Below are 18,865 nucleotides of genomic sequence, written 5' to 3'. Positions count from 1 at the left end.
CTGCGGGGGGCCCCGTGCTCCCCCCCTCTCTGGACAACCGGGGCTGGGGTCCCCGCGTCCCCTCCCCGCGCGCAGAGGGGTGAGGAGGGGCCCGGCCCCCAGCTGCAGCCCCCCTCCCCGCAGCCGGCGTGGGCCCGGGCAGGAGCGGGGCGGCCCGGGGGGGCTGGCGCTGATGCGGGGGGGGGGCCAGGCCGGGGGGCCGCAGTCTGGGGACAAAGCGAAGCAGACCTGACAGATCCCGCTGATTTTTCTCCGGAGCAGGAGCTTGGGGCCGGGGGGGGGGGTTTGCTCCTGGGTTTGATCGCGATGTGATGCGGGGGGGGGCGCGGGTTTTTTTGTAGAAAGGAGAAAACGAAAATAAAACCGCGGGCGGAGCTGCGGGGGGGGGCGGATCCGGTCGCGGCCGTTCTCCGTCATTTCTGCCGGAGGCGGAACAGCCCGGGGGGGTGCGGGGGGGCGCGGGGCCCTGCTTGGGGGCGGGGGCGGCAGCGGGGGGCGCGCCCCGGGATGCTGCCCGCCGGGATGCTGCCCGCTGCGGCGGTGGCCGTTGCGGTGGCCGTTGCGGTGGCCGTGGCGGTGGCGGTGGCCGTGGGGGTGGCCGTGGGTCTCCCCGCCGCCCCCGCCCTGCGGCACCGCCTGGCCCGGGCCGCGCTGTTGCGGGTCGCGGGCTGGCAGCGGCGGCGCCTGGAGGTGCGGGGCAGCGAGGTGCGGGGCAGCCAGGAGCGGCGGCTGCGGCGGCTGCTGCCCGCGGGGGCGGCCCCCGGTGAGCGGCGGGGCGGGGGGGGGGGGGAGTCCCGGGGGGGTCCCGGGGGTCTCCGCGCTGACCCCGCGCCTCTCTGGCAGGCTCGGAGGCGTTCCGGGAGCGGCACCCGCTGGGACAGGGCTGCGGGGACGCGGAGCCGGCGGAGCGGGGACCCCCGCTGCGCCCCTGGGCTCTGCTCCGCGGCTGCTGGGGCACCGACCCCCCGCTGCAGGTACGGGGGGCGGCGGGGCGGGGGGGGGGGGAGCAGGCAGCCCGCTCTGCCCCGCTCTGCCCCGCTCTGCCCCGCTGACCCCCGCCTCCCCCCTCCCGCAGGGCTCCCTGCTCTACCTGGACGCCCTCCACGCCGCCTTCCCGCGGGCGCTGGCCCCCCGGAGCACGGCCCTGCTGTCCTGGGCGCCCGCTGCCCCCCGCGCCCCGGCGGGCTGGCCGCTGCCCACCCTGTACTGCACCCCGCACCAGGCGCGTGCCCTGCCCGTGCGGGCCGCCGCGCTGCGCGTGCAGCTGCTCTTCGCGCTGCGGGCACGCGGTCTGCGCGCGCTGGAGGCCGGGCTGGCGGCTGAGCTGCACGACGCCATGGCGGCCCTGCACGCCGGCTGGCCCGCGCTGGCCCAGGACCTGGCGCTGGGCAGGCTGAGCCCCCAGCCCGGGCTGCCCGAGGAGACGCGGGGCCGGCTGCAGGCGCTGCTGGCCCCCGACGCCGCCCGCGCGGCCGAGCTCCGGGCGGAGTGCGCCCGCGGCTTCGAGGGCATCGCGCGGCGGCTGTGGCCGCAGCTGGAGGTGGTGGTGGTGGGGACGGGGCACGGCGCGGAGCAGCTCTACTGCGACGCCCTCCGCCAGGCCGACTGCAAGGGGCTGCCCTTCTTCTGTCCCTTCTACCGGGCAGCGGGAGGTGAGTGTGTCCCCCCCTCGCAGCGCTGTCCCCACGGCTTGTGCGGGGTGTGCGGGGGGGGGCCGCTGCTGTATGGCAGCAGAGCCCCCCTCCTCCCCCCTGCAGACGTGGGGACATCTCTGTGCCACATCCCTCCCCCGAGAGAGCTGCCTGCTGTCCCAAAACGGCTCTGTCCTGGCGTGAGCTGGGAGGGTCCCCCTCGGAGGGACCCCCTCGGAGGGACCTGGGGGGGGGCTCACGCTGCCCGCACTCCCCTCCCCCCAGCCCTGCTCGGAGTGAACCTGTGGCCGGAGGAGCCGGCGCCCCGATTCCTGCTGTGCCCCGACTGGGCTTTCTGCGAGTTCCTGCCCTGCCCGGCCGAGGAGGAGCCACGGACGGTGCTGCTGGGCGAGCTCTGGGAGGGCCGCGAGTACGGGCTGGTGCTGACGGCCCGGCCCGGGGAGTACAGGTGCCCGCTCGCTGCTGCGGTGCCCGGGGGGGCCACCTGCCCCCACCCCGTGCCCGGCCGCGGCCCCCGTCGTGATCCCCCTGCCCGCGCAGGTGCCGCGTCGGGGAGGTGCTGAGGGTCTCCGGCTTCCACAAGCAGTGTCCCGTGGTGCAGCCCGTGCGCAGGTGAGGACACCCCAGCCCTCGCCCCTCACCTGGGGGGCTGCGTGGGGGACCCGGTGCCGGGCAGGGTCAGGGTGGTGCCGCCGGGACCCCCGGCATGAGGTCCCCACCCCTGCCGCTGCCCCGCAGGGAGAGCCAGGCGCTGAGCGTGCGGGGCGAGGGCATCCCCGAGGAGCGGTTCTGCCGCAGCCTCTGCCGCGCCGTGGGCATGTGGCCGGGCGCTCGCCTGGTCGACTACGTCTGCGTGGAGAGTGACCTGCTGGGTGAGTCCCCCCGAGCTGCCCGAGACCCCCGAGAGCGTGGCCTCTCCTGCGTGCTGCGGTGGGGCTGGGGGCTGCGGGCTGCGGGCGGCATTAGCGTGCTCTCGGTGCTGCCGCAGGCTCCTCTTCGGGGGCCTGTGCCCCCCACTACGAGGTGTTCGTGGAGCTGCGGGGCCTGCGGGACCTCTCGGAGGGGCAGCGCTACAAGGTGAGGGGTTGCGGGCTCCGCTCCGGGGCAGGTCCCCAGGGGCAGGGAGGCAGGGGGCAGGCAGGGTGCAGGCAGGGAGGGCAGGCAGGATGCAGGTGGGTGGGCAGGGGGCAGGCAGGGTGCGGGCAAGCAGGGTACAGGCAGGCAGGCAGGGGTCAGGCAGGCTGCAGGCAGGGAGGGCAGGCAGGGGGCAGGCAGGTGGGCAGGGGGCAGGCAGGGCGGGCAGGGGGCAGGCAGGGCAGGCAGGGTGCAGGCAGGCAGGGTATGGGTAAGCAGGCTACAGGCAGGCAGGCAGAGGTCAGGCAGGGTGCGGGCAGGCAGGCAGGGTACAGGCAAGCGGGCAAGGTCCCCACCACCGGGTGCCAAGGTGGCCGCAGCCATGCGGTGCGGTGCTGGCCTGGCAGCCCCTGCAGTGCTTTGGGGGCGGGGGGGAGGTCTGGAGGTCCCGGCCCAGGGGGCTGCAGGGTGGCGGGGGGCACAGCAGGCACGGAGCAGCGGGGGCCTGCCCTCTCTCTACAGCTGGACCAGTGTCTGCAGGAGGATTTCCCCCTCTACAAGTCCTTCCGCTTCAAGGGCAGCATCGGGCCCCTGCGCCTGCACCTGGTGGGGGCCGGGGCCTTCGCCCGGCTGCGGGAGGAGGTGGGCTCCCCCCTCCCCATGCCCCGCGTCCTGCGGGACCCGCGGCTGCTGCGGCTCATCCAGAGCACCGTCATCTCCTAGGGCAGCCGGGGGTCCCGCAGCCCTCCCGCCCGCACCTGCACCCTCCGTGGGGGCTGAGTCCCTGGCTGGGGGTGCGGGGCCGAGGGTGCCCAGCCCCGGGGGTTTGGCTGGGTGGGATGGATGGCGCCGGGTGCTGGTGGGCACCACGCTGGGAGCTGCCCGCGGGGATGGAGCAGGCCCTGCAGCACACCCCAGCCCTGGTCTGGGCGCTGGGCGCTCACGGCCAGACCCGACCCTTCGTGGGGCTGCTCTGGGCGCAGGGTGGGCCCGCGGGCGCGTGAGCGTCACAGGGGCAGCCGGGTCCTGCCGCCAGCAGCCAGGGCTCGCCCCGCTCTGCTCCGTGCCCGAGCAGTGCCGCAGGCAGCCGCCACGGAGCAGGTGCCCGTGCCTTTCCCGGGGGACATCCCAGCCGTCGCCACGCGTGGCCGGTGCCGGGGGCAGCGGGAACCCCCCCGGGAGCAGGAGCAGCAGCAGAGCCGCAGCGCAGCTCATCCCCACGCTGAGCTCCGGGGCCCGGCGGCATTTTGTCCCCTGGCAGGGACAGCACGGGCAGGGAGCGGCATGGCCGTGGCAGCGGGTGCCGGCTGCCACAGAGCAGCCCCTCGCCGGGCTCCAGCGCGCGTCCGCTGCGTTAGGAAACAAGAAGCTCCAGCAAGGGCTGCTCTTAATGTTTAAACAACCAGAAGCAAAATAAAGGAGGATTATCTCTCAAAAATAAACGAAGGGCAGTGCTCTGGGATTGATTTTTTTATGCCATTATTTTTAATCCTCATTAAAGAGATTTCCTGACGACAGCCCCGGCTCTGCTCTGGTGGTTGGGAAGCTGCCGCCGGTGTTTCCCCGGGGGTCCTGGGTGAGGGGCAGCCATGAATATTTAACCGGCTGGGCAGCTGGCTGGGGCTTCGCGGCGCGGGGCTGTTTGTGCCGTTGAGGCACAGATGTCCCAGGCGGGAGGGACGGCTCCATTCCCCCCGCTGCCTGTCAGGGTTTATTTTCAGGGCTGGTGCTGGGGGAACCTGCTGTGCTGGCAGCTGCTGCTGGGCTGGGGGCAAGCCAGGCCGCGGGCAGAGGGCAACGCCGTGAGCAGGGCCCGCACAGAGCAGCCCCCCAGAACAGCCCACCCCTGCCAGGGATGGGAACCGCACCAAGGCCCCTTCCCCCAGCCCCGCCGGAAAAAAGTCCTGGAGCAAAACTCCTGCTGCAAGTAGGGGAGAAGCGGTCGGGGGTCCCCAGGGCTGGGAGGGGGACGCCGGGGGGGCCGTCAGCCCGCGGTTTCGTGGGGAGCGGGGTGGGCGGCAGCTGGGTGAAGCTGAGGTGGTGAAGCTGGGCTCGGTGGGGGTCACGGGGGGTGCTGCCGGGCAGCCCTGTGCTGGCAGAGACCAGTGCAACCGGACCCGGCCCAGACCCCCAGTGGGGCTGCTGGTCCCAGTGCCCGTGCCCCGCAGGTGCCTGCACCCACGGCCAGAGCAGCCCTGCCCGGAGGCCCCGCAGCGACCCGGCCCCCCGAAAACGCCTCGGCCCCCCCTGCCTGGGAGCTGCGCTGGGCCCGGGTCTGCCCCGGCTCCAGCCCCCCTGCCCGGGCGCTGATCCCGCTGGAGGCGGGGGGCTTGGGGGGGCGGGGGGTGCCCAGCTTGGCAGGGCCAGGCTGCGGGGTGCAGGCTCTGTTTGCGTACCAGGCTGCGGGGTGCGGGCTCGGTGTGGGTACCAGGCTGCAGGGCGTGGGCTGGGTGTGGGCGCCCGGCTGCAGGGTGCGGGCTTGGCCCGGGTCCCACCGGGATGGGGGGGCCGCCGGGCCCGGGCGCTGCGGCGCGCGGGGGAGGGCGGGGGGGTCCCGGCGGCGGGAGGTGCCGGTGCCCGGTGCCCGGTGCCCGTCCCCGCTCCCCCGCTGCAGCCCGGGGCGGGGGGGTCGCGCCGCCCCCATCCCCGCCCCCGGCCCGTCCCCTCCCGGCCGCACCGCCCCCCGCCCGCTCCGCCCCGCATCCCGCAGCCGCGGCGGGCGCAGGCTCGGGGGCGCCCGGGGCCCCGCGGCGGGCGCTGCCCCGAGGCCGCGGGGATGGCGGAGGGGCCCCGGGGCGCCGCCCCGCCCGGCTCGCCCCGCCCCGCCCCGCCGCTCCCCGCCGGGCCCCGCAGCGGCGGCGGCAGCCCCGGCTCGGGCTCGGGCAGCAGCAGCCGCGAGGACTCGGCGGAGCGGAGCCCCGCGCCCGCCGCGCCCCGCGCCAGCATCATGAAGGTGAGAGCCCCGCACCGGCACCGGCCCCCCTGACCCCCCCTCCCCGCCCCCGCAGCCGGCTCCGCTGCCCCCCGGGACCGAGCCGTGCCCCCGCGGGAGCCGCTCGTCCCCCGGCCCCGCCAGCCCGCCGTGCCCGCCGCCCCCCGGGCCCCCCCCGCTGCCGGTACCCCCGGGGGGGGGGGGTGTGTGGAGCCGCGGGGCCGCCGCAGCCCCGGGTCGGTGCCCGGGGGCCGGGGATGGGGTTTGCCCCCCACCCGCGGCACCGGGCCGGTCGGGGCTGCTTTCGCCAGGGCTGTCACGGTGTCCCCCGCCCTGCCCCGCACGGCGGGTCCCCAAGGGCTCGGGCTGCGTGTGCCAGGCCTGGGCTCATTGCGTGGCCGCGGGTTGTCCCGTCCAGCCACCGCCACGGTCCCCAGCGCTGGGTGCAGGACGCCCGCTCCCCTTCGCCAGCGCCTGCCACCTCGCTGCGCTCCCTCCCGAGAAGGCGCTGAGCCCCGGGCCCAGCCTGGCCGGCTCCCGACCTGCTCCCCGCGGCCCCCCGCAGCTGGGCCGTGGCCAGGCGGGAGCCCCGGCAGGGCCAGGGGCCATAGAGGGTCTCTGGGGGCTTCACACGCGGGTGGGCGGTGGGTCACATGCGTGCTTTCCTAATGAGCCCCCCGAATTGTGCTGTCGCCGGCGCTGCTCGCTGACACAATGGGTCACGTCCGCCCGGACCCGCCTCCCCGCTCCTGGCAGCCTATTTTGAGCCGGGATTGCTCCGGTGCTATTAATACCCGGCGTGGGGGCCGTTCCCGGCCCAGCCCCGGTGTCCTGCCCCCGGGACCCGGCTCCCTGGGCAGAGATGTCGACCCCTGCTCAGGGCGGCCGTGGGGACCCTGTGCCCCAGCCCGTGCCCACCCCGGCTCCTGCTGCCGACTGCTGGGCCGTGCCCCGCGTGGTGACGGCGAGGAGACCCTCCCGGCACTCCCGCGCGGTGCCGGTGTGCGTCTGTGCCCGGCTTCCCTGGGGACCTGGCCGGGGTCTCCCGCTGCCCCCGGGGCCGGGCAGCACGGCTCCCCGCTGCTCTCTGCCCGGGGACCGGCCGCAGGCGCCGCGGGCTGGAGGTGACCCTCTCCGTGTCCCTGGGCCCCCACCCTCCATCACCGCCGTGCGTCACCGTGGGATTTGGCCTCACGTGAAGGTCGGGTGGCCCAGGGCCGGCGCCGGTGGCGAGGGTGCTGGGGGAGGTCACACCTGGATGGCATCCCGAGCTGGTGCTGGTCCGTCCTGCATCTCTGAGTCCATCCGGGGCCTGATCCTGCCCTGGTGCTGCGGGGCTGCAGGTCCCAAATCCCCCAGCCCTGGGTTCCCCAGGCTGAGCCCATCTGTGCCCCAGGCCGCTGAGGGTGCTGAGCCCCTCCTTCTCCTTGGGCTGGCAGGCAGGGACGGTGGGCCGAGACCCCTCTGTGTCCAGGCGCTCTCCGGCTCAGGGGGCAGCTCGGAGGCTGGGGAGAGGGCCCGTGGGGACCCCCGGCAGGGCTGGGCCCCAGCCAGCCCCGGCAGGACCCAGGGAGCAGCTGCCCAGCCCCGAATCCCTGGGGACGCTGAGGCTGTTCCCATGCCGTGGGGTCTGTGGCAGCTTCGCTGCTCCCTGCACGGTGGTGGGTGGGAGTCGGGGGCTGCGCCCGCAGCTCGGCCGTGGTGCTGGGACGGGGGCTGCGGGGCGAGGGGGGGGTCTGGCACCACGAACCCGGCTACAGCTTTGGAGCGAGGGCACAAACGAGCCGCGGCGGTGGGGCAGCGGGCCGGGCAGGGGCTGGCTGCTGACGACGTGGAGGCACAAGTGGGATAAGCTGCGGGCTCTGTTACTTTTTGGGATTTCCAGAAAAGACTGGAGGAGCGAATCTGAAAGTGAGAGTCGGCGGCTGTGCTGGGGCAGGGGAGCCCGGGGCCGGCCGTGGCGGGCGGTGGCAGGGCTGGCTCTGCGCAGCGAGGCGGAGGGTGGCATCCCCGTGCCCTGGCTGGAGGACCTGCTCCCGGATTTCTGCTCAGGGTGGAAGCGAAAGGGGCTGGAGGTCCGGTGGGCTGGGAGGATGCTGGAGTGGGACTGGGGGGGGTGTTGGACCTGTTCCTCCTTGCTGCGGGAGGCGACCCTTCCCCAGCACCCCCCGGTCCTGTCCCCTGCACCCCCACCCCGCCCCGTGCCAGCCCCGGGAGCCCTGTGGTGCCTCTGCGCGGGGCTCCGGCTCCACGGCCCCTCGCTGGGAAGCGGCAGCTGGTGCCGCGGGGAGTGGATGTGTCACTCGCTGTCTTCTTGGCAGGGAACAAACGACGGTAGAAAAGCCCTGGCTGTGCCCGGCCTCCCACTGCCTCTGCTCCGGTGCTGCCGGCTGCTGCCTGCTGCCCGCATCCCTGCATGCGCTGCCCAGCCCGGGCTGGGCGCAGTGGGAAGAACTGGGACCTGGGGAAGCCGGCTGCGGGCGAGCCACCTCCCAGGCAGGCTGGGGGACAGCCCCGTCCCCCAGGCGAAACGCCGTGCACCCCGTGGCGAGGAGCGGGGTCATGGTGCCGGGGCGGCAGCGGTCCTGCTCCCCTGGCCGGGCTGCCGAGCCGCGGTGGGGCCGCGGCCTCAGCCCCAGAGGCTTTCGGTTCCTCTGTCTGCTGCTGTCACGAGCTGCTGTGTGGCGGGGACCCCCCCGGCTGGGCCTCGGGGGATAACGGGAAGGGAGGGGCGGCCAATGGGCCCTTCCCCATCCCGGCGCTTGGGAGCGGGTTGCTTGGCCGGGTAACGGCGGCGGTCACGTGGCGGCGGAGGTGAGGGCTGCGGCGCGTGGCAGGGCACTAATCGCAGGAGGTAGCTGGCTGGAGAGGCGCTTGGCACGCGCTGCACAGCCGGGCGGGCTGCGGGCAGCTGGGTTCCGACGTGCCCTCCATGCCCAGCCGGATGCCCGCGCTCGCCACTGGCATCGTGCTCGGCACCGGCGTCGTGCTCAGCACCGGCGTCGTGCTCGGCATCGGCGTCGGGCTCGCCACTGGCATCGTGCTCGGTACCGGTGTCGTGCTTGTCATTGATGTTGTGCTCGGCACCGGCGTCGTGCTCGGCATCGGCATCGTGCTCGGCATCAGCGTCGTGCTCGGTGCCTCTTCCCTCCGCAGAGCCGGGCTGTGTGGGTGCCATGTGTGTGGCAGCGCGGGAAGAGCCCTGCCGGAGCCTGGCCCCGTGGCCAGGGATGCTCTGTGCTCCCATGGCTGTGGGTGCTGCGTCCTCCTGCCTCCGCTGCTGACCTGCTTGTCACCTTACCGAGCTCTCCAGCCGCTGCTGCCTGCGCCGCTGCTGCCTGCACTGCTGCTGCCTGCGCCGCTGCTGCCTGCGCCGCTGCTGCCTGCGCTGCTGCTGCCTGCGCTGCTGCTGCCTGCGCCGCTGCTGCCTGCGCTGCTGCTGCCTGCGCTGCTGCTGCCTGCGCCGCTGCTGCCTGCGCTGCCCCTGCCCGCGCCTCGCGGAGCTCCTAGCAGGGCGTCCCCGGGTCGAAGCCCACCTGGAAAGCACCTGCACAAGGGGCTGCCGGGGAGCAGCAGCTTTTCCCCCCCTGGCCGGGGTGTGAAGCCGGTGGGCGGCTGCAGACCCGAGGCCCCACGCGGCGGCTGCCACTGGGAGCGAACGCTGGGAGCTCTGGGAACCCGCCGCGGGTCGCCTGTGCGGACGGGGAGAGCAGAGCCCGTCTGCCGCGGGGCACGCTCGGGTCCCAGCCCCGCATCCGCGCCCCAGGGCGCTGCGGCCGGCACCCCTGCCCCTCGCCCAGTCCCGGGGATGGGGGCTGCAGGGCGGGCGTTCGGGGTGGCGGGGGTCCCGGTGGGGCTGGCGCTGGGGGGGTGGGCCTGGCTGCCCGCGGTGGGCGCAGCGGGGGGCAGGTTCCCCGGCGCTGGGTGCGCGCGGGCCCCCTACCCGTGTTTCCTTTCCGGATGGGTTTCCTGTTTTCAGCTGTGGGGCCCGGTGCGGAGCCGCCCGGGGTGGGGTGCGCCGGGGCGGGGTCTGCAGAGGTGCGGGGGTCCTGCCCGGGGGAGGAGGGGGCCGCTCCCCGGTGCCAGCCATGACCCCGCGGGGGGGAGGGCTGGGGCTGCCCGCCAGCGGGGTGCTCAGATCGCTGCTCGCGGGAAGCGTCCCGGTGGCGATGCTGGTGGCGAGGCCGTCCCCGTGGGGCTGGCCATGGCGTGACCTGCGGCTGAGCCCCGCGCTCGCCACGGCTGGCGGGGGTCCCGCACCTGCCATGGCAGCCCCCGGTGGCGGGGTCCCCAGCTCAGCCCTGGGAGCGAGCGTCCTGCGTGGATGGTGGGACTCCGGGTGACGCCGTGCGTCACCACCCCACTGCCCGGGGAGGGGGCAGCTGCTGCCGGGTGGGGGGCCTGGGGGCCGGCTGGGCAGGGGGCAGCCTGGCACGGGGGCAGGGGCGTGGGGCTCGGCCGACCCCCGCAGCGGTCTGCCGGGGAGAGGATGCGAACGGCTCCTGCATCCGAGCTGGGGAAACGGCCCCTGCGCCAGGCTGAGGGGGGGTCTGCCCTCGCCAGGCAGCAGCGAGGCGGCAGAGGAGCCGTGGGGCTGCCCACCCAGTGCCCCCCGCCCGGGGAGGCAGCTCGCTCCGGGCTGGCAGCGTCCAGCCGGCTCTGACGAGGGGCTGGGGGCTGGGGCTGGTGTCCCCTTCTTGGGCCGTGGTGCCCCGCACCCCGGGGGCTGCTGGCCGGGCGCCTGCGGGACCCGTCCCGGCTGCCCCGGCTGCCCGGCCCCACGGGCAAATCCAGACCCTTGGGGTGAGGTGCGGGGATGTGCTCGCCTGGCCGCCCGCCCGCCCTGCGCGGGAGGTGGGGGAGCTCTCGGGGCGCTGGACGGGGACACCCCCTCGCCCCCAATGCGGGCAGCTGGGCAGGACCTGCCTGTTCCGGAGACACCGCCGGATTAGAGGTGACTCACCATAATCTTGAAGAAATGGATTAAATCTCCTCCTACTGCACTACTTAATGAAATCCATCCCATAATATCTCCCGGCCCTGCTGTTCCCCCTCATCCCCCGCCTCCCCTCCGGCCCCTTGGCAGCGGGGTCCCCTTCCCCGCGAGGGGCAGGGCTGGTGCGGGGGTACGGCGGGGTGCGGGCTGGTACCCGCTGCGACCCCGCGCAGGCGGCAGCGGCCGCAGGCTCTGCGGGACGGGGCCCTGGGCTGTGCTGGTCCCCAGCACGTGGCACGTGCAGGTGGCTCCGACCGCACCGCCCCGCAGCAGACGGGGTGGGGGGTCTGGCTGGGGCTCCCCGGGAGCGGCTCTGCCCGTGCATCGCCTTGGGGTGCCCCGGGCATCCTCGCACTCCGCTGCCGTGGGCTGCGGGTCGGCGCCCTGGGCGTAGGGGAAGGCGTGAGGGGCCGTGGCGTGTGCCCCTCTGCTGGGGTGGGGCTGCCGTGGGCATGGGCTGCACCCACCGGGCGCCTGTTTTCCCCCGGAGTCCCCAGGCCGGGGAGACGGGGACCGTGCGGGGCTGCCTGTGCGTGGCCGTGCCTCCGAGGGCGAGCGAGCCGTGGGGAAGGATCCGGCTCAGGGCCGGGAGCAGGAAGGAAGGAAGGAAAGCGGAGTTAAAATAAGCCGGGCAGCGAGCCGTGGGGGAGGCCGGGGCTGGAGCCGGCTCCCAGCCTCCGGGGAGGGGGTCGGACCGGGGCGCACTGGGCTTCGCGTGGCGCTGGGGCACCCCGGGGTGCTGAGCTGTGCGGCGGGGCTGGGGCGGGGGGTGCGTGCGGCAGCGGGGTGCCGGGAGCTGGCGGGGTGCACGCTGCCTGCCCCATCCCTGACGGCTCTGCCCCTTTCTCCCACCCCGCAGGATGGGTCCCGGCAGCGGCCGCCGCAGAAGAAGAAGACGGTGTCCTTCAGCAGCATGCCCAACGACCGCAAGATCAACAGCACGGCCGCCTGCATCTCCTTCATGCTGGAGGGCTGCGAGCTGAAGAAAGTGCGCTCCAACTCGCGCATGTACAGCCGCTTCTTCGTGCTGGACGCCGACATGCGCTCCCTGCGCTGGGAGCCCTCCAAGAAGGACTCGGAGAAGGCCAAGATTGAGATCAAGTCAGTCAAGGAGGTGCGCGTGGGCAAGAAGACGCCTGTCCTGCGCAGCAATGGCCTCTCCGACCAGTTCCCGGACGAGTGCGCCTTCTCCATCATTTACGGAGACAACTACGAGTCCCTGGACCTGGTGGCCAGCTCGGCCGACGTGGTGAGCGCCTGGGTGATGGGGCTGCGGTACCTGGTGTCCTACGGGAAGCACACCCCCGAGGCGCCCGGCACCGGCCACCCCAGCCTCCGCACCTCCTGGGTCTCCTCCGTCTTCGACCTGGCCGACCTGGAGAAGTCTGGCCGCATCCCCGTGTCCCGGGCCGTGCAGCTCATCAAAGCGCTCAACCCCGGCATGAAGACCTCCACCATCGAGCTGAAGTTCAAGGAGCTGCAGAAGGCCAGCGAGCGTCCCGGTGCGGAGGTGGCCTGCGACCTCTTCGTGGAGGCGTACTGCGAGCTCTGCACCCGCCCCGAGATCTTCTTCCTGCTGGTGCAGTTCTCCAGCAACAAGGAGTACCTGGGCGTGAGGGACCTGCTGATGTTCCTGGAGGTGGAGCAGGGCATGGAGGGGGTGACGGAGGAGAAGTGCTTGGAGATCGTCGGCAAGTACGAGCCCTCCAAGGAGGGCCGGGAGAAGGGCTACCTGGCCATCGACGGCTTCACGCGCTACCTGCTCTCCGCCGACTGCTCCATCTTCGACCCGCAGCACCGCAAGGTGTGCCAGGACATGGCGCAGCCCCTCTCCCACTACTACATCAGCTCTGCCCACAGCGCCTGCCTGCTGGAGGACAACTTCTGGGGCCGCTCCGACATCAGCGGCTACATCAGCGCCCTGGGCCTGGGCTGCCGCAGCATCGAGCTGGTGCTGTGGGACGGCCCCGAGGGCGAGCCCGTGGTCTACACCAGCCCCTCGGCCGCCTCCTGCGTGCCCTTCCGCGCTGTGGTGGGGCTGATCGACCAGCACGCCTTCGCCGCCTCCGCCTACCCCCTCATCCTCTGCCTGGTGGTGCGGTGCTCGGCCCCCCAGCAGCGCCTCGCCGCCCAGTGCCTGCGCAAGACGCTGGGGGAGAAGCTGTACCTGGAGCCCCCCAACCCCGCCGCGTCCTACCTGCCCTCTCCGGAGCAGCTCAAGGGCCGCATCCTCATCAAGGGAAAGAAGCTGCCGCCCGGCTGCGAGGACAGCGAGGGGGAGGTGTCGGATGAGGAGGAAGGCTGGGAGCTGGCGCGGCGGCTGGGCCGGGAGGACCGGGAGGTGCCCGAGGGAAGTGGCCCGCGGCGGGTGCGCCTCAGCCGGGAGCTCTCGGAGCTGGTGAGCCTCTGCCAGGCCGTCCCCTTCCAGGACTTTGAGAGCTCGCGGCGCGGGCAGCGCTACTGGGAGATGTGCTCCTTCAGCGAGGTGGAGGCGGGACGCTTCGCCAACGAGTGCCCGGCCGAGCTGGTGAGCTACAACAAGCGGTTCCTCTCCCGCGTCTACCCCAGCCCCATGCGCATCGACGCCAGCAACATGAACCCCCAGGACTTCTGGAAGTGCGGCTGCCAGATGGTGGCCATGAACTACCAGACGCCGGGGCTCATGATGGACCTGAACGCGGGCTGGTTCCGGCAGAACGGGGCCTGCGGCTACGTCCTCCGCCCCGCCATCATGCGGGAGGAGATCTCCTACTTCAGTGCCAATGCCAAGGACTCCTTGCCTGGGGTGCCCGCCCAGCTCCTGCACCTCAAGGTCATCAGCGGGCAGAACCTGCCCAAGCCCAAGGGCTCGGGGGCCAAGGGGGAGGTGGTGGAGCCCTACGTCTGCGCCGAGATCCACGGCATCCCGGCCGACTGCGCCGAGCACCGCACCAAGACGGCCCTGCAGAGCGGGGACAACCCCATCTTCGACGAGAGCCTGGAGTTCCAGATCAACCTGCCGGAGCTGGCCGTCCTGCGCTTCGTCGTGCTGGATGACGACTACATCGGGGACGAGTTCATCGCCCAGTACACCATCCCCTTCGAGTGCCTGCAGCCCGGCTACCGCCACGTCCCCCTCCAGTCCCTGGCCGGCGAGCCCCTGCCCCACGCCACCCTCTTCGTGCACGTGGCCATCACCGACCGCCGTGGGGGGGGCAAGGGGCACCGCCGGGGGCTTGCGGGGCGCCGGGGCCGCCGGGTGCGGGAGTACACCTCCACCAAGGCCACCGGCATCAAGGCCATCGACGAGGTCTTCCGGACGGCCACCCAGCCGCTGCGCGAGGCCACCGACCTGCGGGAGAACGTGCAGGTACAGACCCCGCAGAGCCACCAGCGGGGTCCCTGCTGCAGGGGGGACGGGGCTGGACCGTGGGCCACGGCGAGCCCGGGCGTCCCACCTCTCCCCAGGGGCTGCGGGCGAGGAGCCTCGTCCGGAGCAGAGAGCTTAGGGGGGCTCTCGGGGTCCCTCCCCGGCTGAGCCCCCGACGCCGGTCTCTGCCCCGCAGAACGCGCTGGTCTCCTTCAAGGAGCTGTGCGGGCTGACGCCCGCCGCCAACATGAAGCAGTGCATCCTGACCGTGGCCGCGTGGCTGCTGCACAGCGACAGCGCGCCCAGTGTCACCCTCAACCTGGCCGAGCGGTACCCGGCCATGGAGGCCCGGGGCCCCATCCCGGACCTGCTGCGCAAGGTCCTCACCGCCTACGAGACGGTAAGCACCGGCCCACCGGGGCCCGGCGCCTCACGGCGACGCTCACGGCACCGGGGCCGGGACAGGGGACCCCGGGACAGGGGGACCCCGAACCCTCCGCACGTGTCCCGGGGCAGGGGGGCTGTGTGGGGGGCTGCCAGGGAGGGGTCTCCTCGGGGCGCAGGCTTGCCCAGCTCGGCGGGAGCCCTGGGACCCCGCAGCCCCCGACCCCCTGCCCGCGCTGCCCCAGCCCCGCTCCCGGCGCGGGGAACCCCCGGAAGGGCCGCAGCCCCCCAGCCCCCGGCCCCCGACCCCCTGCCCGCGCTGCCCCAGCCCCGCTCCCGGTGGGGGGAACCCCGGGAAGGGCCGCAGCCCCCCCCCCCCAGCCCCCGGCCCCCTGCCCGCGCTGCCCCAGCCCCGCTCCCGGCGCGGGGAACCCCGGGAAGGGCCGCAGCCCCCGGCCCCCGCGGCGGGGCGAGGGGCAGCCCCTGCCCGAGGCCCTGCTCCCGGGGGGGCCGGGGGCTGCGCAGCCCCTCACGCCGCCCCTCTCCCCAGATGATCCAGACCAGCCGGACGCTGATCGAGGCGGCTGACGCGGTGCACGGGAAGCTGATCCAGGCGCAGCAGGCAGGTGGGTGCAGGGGGGTGCGGGGGCGCGCCGCGCGGGGGGCTGCAGGGGCTGCGCGGGGGGGGGAGGGAGGGGAGCGGGGGAGGCTGATGAAGCGGGGAAGAGTCATTAGCTGCCAAACGCCAGATTATAATTAGCAGCAGAAATAACGGAGCGGGGCTGCCCAGACCCGAGGCTGACCCCCCCCAGGCGGGTGCTGCCCCTGGCCTGACCCCCCTTCCCCCCTCCCCGGGACCCCCAGCCCTGCTCCGGGCCCCTCTGCGGGCTGGGGTCCCGCAGGGTCAGCCCCGGCCCCCGCCCCCGGGTGCGCGGGGGGTGCCGCCCGGGGGTCGTGTGGGCGCGGGGGGCTGCGAGAGGCGCCAGGAGCTGGAGGGGCCGGGGAGGAGGGAGGGGGGCCCCCCACCGACCCCCCCCAACCGGTGCCAGCCGTGTTGCCAGCAGCCCCGTGTGTTGTTTGCAGGGCGGGGGTGGGCTCCGGGGGTCGCGGGCGCTGCCTCTGCCCGGCCCCCCGAGGCAGCGGGTGGGGGGCTGCAGCCCCCGGCCCGGCCCGGCTCTCGCCCCGGCCCGGCTGTTGCGGGGCGCGGTGGGTGCCGGCTGCGGTGGGGGGGGGGATGTGTGGGGCTGGGGGCGTGCTGATTGGCAGCGCGTGGGCGAGCGGGCGTGCGTGGGAGCCCTCGAGTGGGCCCGGAGCCGGTGCTGCGTCAGGAGGGGTAAATATAGCACCCGCTCACGCGGACGTGACGCGGTGCAGGGCGCGGGGGGGCCTCTGCTCCGAGCCCCCCTGCCCGGGGAGGGGGGGGGGTCGCGGCGCGTCCGGACCCCGCGGCCTCCGGGGGCCGAAACCCGCCAAGGCCCGGCCGAGCGCGGAGCCGCCGGGGGGGGGGGGGGTCCCGCCGCCCCCGCTGAGCCCCGCTCCCGCAGGGATGGACTTCCACAAGGAGCTGCACCGCATCGAGAGCGAGGAGGGGCTGCGGGGCCGCAAGCTGCAGAAGGCGCTGGAGAGCTTCGCCTGGAACATCACCGTGCTGAAGGTGAGGGGCGAGTCCCGAGCCGCCCCCTCCCCTCCGCCCCCGCAGCGCGGGGCAGGGCGCTGGGGGTGCGGGAGGCGAGCCCCCCCCCGGCCCCCCCCGACGCCGTGTCCCCGGGCAGGGCCAGGCCGATCTCCTCAAGCACGCCAAGGCCGAGGCGCTGGACAACCTCTGGCAGATCCACAACGCGGGGCAGGCCTGCGGGATCGGCCGCAACGGCGCGGCCTCCCCCGAGCCCCCCCGGCCGCGGGCCCCGCTGGACCCCATCCCCGAGACCGACGGCGGCGGCGACGCGGGGTCCTGCTGACCCCGGCCCGGGGCCCAGACTGAGCACCCCCCCCGCCCGCAGGGACCGGCACCGGGGGGCCCCAGCCTGCCCACGGACGGGCTCAGCGTGCGTGGGGGGACGCGTGCGGGGCTGGGTGCCGAGTCCGGGGGCCGCGGCGGGGCCCAGCGGGGAGCTTGGGGAGGGGTGGGTGTCCCCGCTCCCGCCTCCCCCACCCCGAACTGCGGGGGCCTCGTCCGTCACCCCCCTCGTCGGCTTCCAGAACGGGCGCGGGGCCGGCGGGGATGCTGGCAGCGCGGTGCAGGGGCGCGGGTACCCGCAGCCCGCCGTGCCCGGCCCCCGCGGCGGAGCAGCCCCGGGTGGGCCCCGGCCCCGTCCAGGGCCGCGGGCTCTGCCCTCGCCAGCCCCGGGGGAAACGGCTGCGGGGGGACCGGGGGGCAGCGGGGGGGGTGCAGCGGGGGGGGGGCCGGGGGCGGCTGCGGCCTCTGCCGTCGGGGTTCGGGGGGCTCGGGGCTGCGGAGCGTGGTGAGGAGCGCGGGACCCAGCGCCCAGCCCCGCTGCTCCCCCCGGGGTGGGCTCACCGGGGGGGGGCGGCGGCACCGGGACCGGGGGGCAGCGTCACGGCCGCCAGCACCGCTTTGTTCGGGGAGGTAATTAGGTAATTAGCCTAATAGAGCCGGGGGGACCGGAGCCGCCCCTTTGTGCCGGCCCGGCCGCGGGGCCCGCGGGCAATTAGGGGCCTCATTAGCGGCGCGCGGCCCGGCCCGCACGCCCGGCCCCCGCACAATGCGGAGCCGCAAATGAGGGGAAAGGCCCGGGCCGTCTCCCGGCTACCGGGCACGGCGCGGCCGCGTCTCCCGGGCACCGGCGGCCCCCGCCTGGCCCCGCGGTATTTTCGGCAGTGCCTTTGTGCCGGGCGCTATAAAGCGGCGGAGCCCCGGCCCCGCTCGGCCGCCGCCGGACCGGGAGGATGGAGGTGCCCGGCGCCAAGGTGGGGCGGGGGTCGGGGTGCGGGGCTGGGGGTGCGGGGGGACCCGGCCGGGAAGCGCGGGTGCTGCCGCCGCTGCCGTTCCCGCGGCGTTGCGGGGGGGGTTGGCGGTGGGTGCCGTGTCCCGGGGCGGTGCGGGCGGGGCGGCGGTCGCTGGGGGGGTGCGGGGAGCAGCACTCCGGGGGTGCGGTGCCGGCCATGCCCCGGGGTACCGGCGGGTGACGCTCCGCGCGCGCCCCGGGGGGGGGACCAAGCGGGCACGGCAGGGCCGGGGGGCAGCGCTGGGGCCCTGCAGCCCCCCCCTCCCCCCCAGCTGTGCAGCCCCCCCCGCGCTGAGCCCGCCCGTCCCCCCGGCAGCTCCGGCGGGCCGGCTGCCTCCTGCTGCTGCTGCTGCTGCTGGGCTCGCTGGCCGCGGCCCGGCGCAGCCCCCCCGAGTGCTGCCGGCTGCGGACCTGCTCCTGCCGCCTCTACGAGCTCCTGCACGGCCCGGGCAGCCACGCCGCCGGCATCCTCACGCTGGGCAAGAGGAGGAGCGGCCCGGCGGCCTTCCAGAGCCGGCTCTACCGGCTGCTGCACGGCCCCGGCAACCACGCCGCCGGCATCCTCACCGTGGGCCGGCGCGGGGAACCCCCCGGTCCCGCCTGCCGCCACGCAGCGGACGGCCCCCCCGCTGCGGCCCCCCCGGCCCCGCGCGGCCCCGAGCCCAGCCCCGGGCAGTGCCAGGGGCGTGCGGGGGGGGACCCCGCCAAGAGCCGGGCCGGGGGAGCTGCGAGGGGCTTTTACTGAGAGGGGCGGGGGCCGGGGGGGGGGATCCCTGTGGGGACGGGCCCCGGGGCCCCAGCCCCGGCGCTCGGTGTAAAGAGCACTGTGAGATACCTCCCCCCGGCGCTGGGCGAGCCCGCCCGGGCACCGCGGGCCTTTTACAATAAATGGTAGCCTGAGGTTACCCGGCTCTGGCTGCTCTCTGGGGGGGGGGGGGGGGGGGGGGGGTCCGGGGGGCACAGCTCTGTTGCGGGGCAGCCTGCCTGGACGCGGGCTCACCCGCGGTGGCTGCGCCGGGATGTGCGTGAGCCCGGCCGGGTGGGTGCTGGAGCAGAACTGGGGCGAACGAGCCTCGACCGGGCTGCCCGGGCGCGGGGGGTGGTCGTGAAGCCCCCACAAAGGGCTCGGAGCATCCCCCCCCCCCCCTCCACACAGCGCCAGGGAGCCTCTGGTGACCCTCTCGTGGCCGCAGGTCCGCGACCCCCACCCCAACACCCTGTCCCCGCGGAGGGCTCCGGCTGGGTGTTGTCACCCCCGGGTGCCCCTCAGGGGGGGCCTCGCCCCGCAGCCCCCGGGCTGAGCCCGAGGCGGCGGGGCTGGGGCCGGGTCCCACAGTAGTTCCACCCCCCCAACTTCCCCCCCCCCCCCCCCCCACCGCGCCGGGTCCTGCCCCTTCCGCAGCCTCCACGGGCCCGGTGCCGCCCGGTGCCCCCCGGAACGGAGCGACCCTCCCCCGGGTGGGGGCCGGTGCCGAGGCCCCTCCCGGTGCCGGCGGGGCCCGGGGCGGGGCG

The 18,865-nt window shown here is 75.3% G+C and overlaps 3 protein-coding genes across 3 annotated transcripts; all 3 read left to right on the top strand.

The window, feature by feature from the left end:
• The first annotated feature begins 509 nt into the window (after positions 1-509).
• On the top strand, positions 510-4,168 carry GHDC (GH3 domain containing). The gene is made up of 8 exons (XM_075443437.1): positions 510-763; positions 844-974; positions 1,076-1,652; positions 1,917-2,100; positions 2,193-2,264; positions 2,391-2,524; positions 2,641-2,729; positions 3,249-4,168. Exons 1-8 carry the CDS (start codon positions 523-525, stop codon positions 3,447-3,449), a joined length of 1,629 nt encoding a protein of 542 aa, XP_075299552.1. The 5' UTR covers positions 510-522; the 3' UTR covers positions 3,450-4,168.
• A 1,334-nt stretch (positions 4,169-5,502) lies between these two features.
• On the top strand, positions 5,503-16,670 carry LOC142364219 (inactive phospholipase C-like protein 2). Its single transcript, XM_075443428.1, has 6 exons — positions 5,503-5,679; positions 11,514-14,003; positions 14,200-14,403; positions 14,938-15,013; positions 15,932-16,041; positions 16,160-16,670. Exons 1-6 carry the CDS (start codon positions 5,503-5,505, stop codon positions 16,343-16,345), a joined length of 3,243 nt encoding a protein of 1,080 aa, XP_075299543.1. The 3' UTR covers positions 16,346-16,670.
• A 175-nt stretch (positions 16,671-16,845) lies between these two features.
• HCRT (hypocretin neuropeptide precursor) lies at positions 16,846-18,249 on the top strand. Its single transcript, XM_075443439.1, has 2 exons — positions 16,846-17,315; positions 17,670-18,249. The coding sequence occupies exons 1-2, from the start codon at positions 17,295-17,297 to the stop codon at positions 18,096-18,098; spliced, it is 450 nt and encodes a 149-aa protein (XP_075299554.1). The 5' UTR covers positions 16,846-17,294; the 3' UTR covers positions 18,099-18,249.
• Positions 18,250-18,865: the final 616 nt, after the last annotated feature.

The sequence above is a fragment of the Opisthocomus hoazin genome, chromosome 26, assembly GCF_030867145.1.
Source record: "Opisthocomus hoazin isolate bOpiHoa1 chromosome 26, bOpiHoa1.hap1, whole genome shotgun sequence".
In the NCBI taxonomy this organism is placed as follows: domain Eukaryota; kingdom Metazoa; phylum Chordata; class Aves; order Opisthocomiformes; family Opisthocomidae; genus Opisthocomus; species Opisthocomus hoazin.
Note: the sequence above shows the minus strand (reverse complement) of the source record. Positions and strands in the feature narration are given on the sequence as shown.

Bases quoted from the DNA above. Each gene is read 5' to 3' on its own strand.
- LOC142364219 (XM_075443428.1), top strand. From the start codon at position 5,503: ATGGCGGAGGGGCCCCGGGGCGCCGCCCCGCCCGGCTCGCCCCGCCCC. The intron at 14,404-14,937 runs GTAAGCACCGGC...CCCTCTCCCCAG, and splicing joins TCCTCACCGCCTACGAGACG to ATGATCCAGACCAGCCGGAC. The intron at 16,042-16,159 runs GTGAGGGGCGAG...GTCCCCGGGCAG, and splicing joins GGAACATCACCGTGCTGAAG to GGCCAGGCCGATCTCCTCAA.
- GHDC (XM_075443437.1), top strand. From the start codon at position 523: ATGCTGCCCGCTGCGGCGGTGGCCGTTGCGGTGGCCGTTGCGGTGGCC. The intron at 1,653-1,916 runs GTGAGTGTGTCC...CCCTCCCCCCAG, and splicing joins CTTCTACCGGGCAGCGGGAG to CCCTGCTCGGAGTGAACCTG. The intron at 2,101-2,192 runs GTGCCCGCTCGC...CTGCCCGCGCAG, and splicing joins GCCCGGCCCGGGGAGTACAG to GTGCCGCGTCGGGGAGGTGC.
- HCRT (XM_075443439.1), top strand. From the start codon at position 17,295: ATGGAGGTGCCCGGCGCCAAG. The intron at 17,316-17,669 runs GTGGGGCGGGGG...TCCCCCCGGCAG, and splicing joins TGGAGGTGCCCGGCGCCAAG to CTCCGGCGGGCCGGCTGCCT.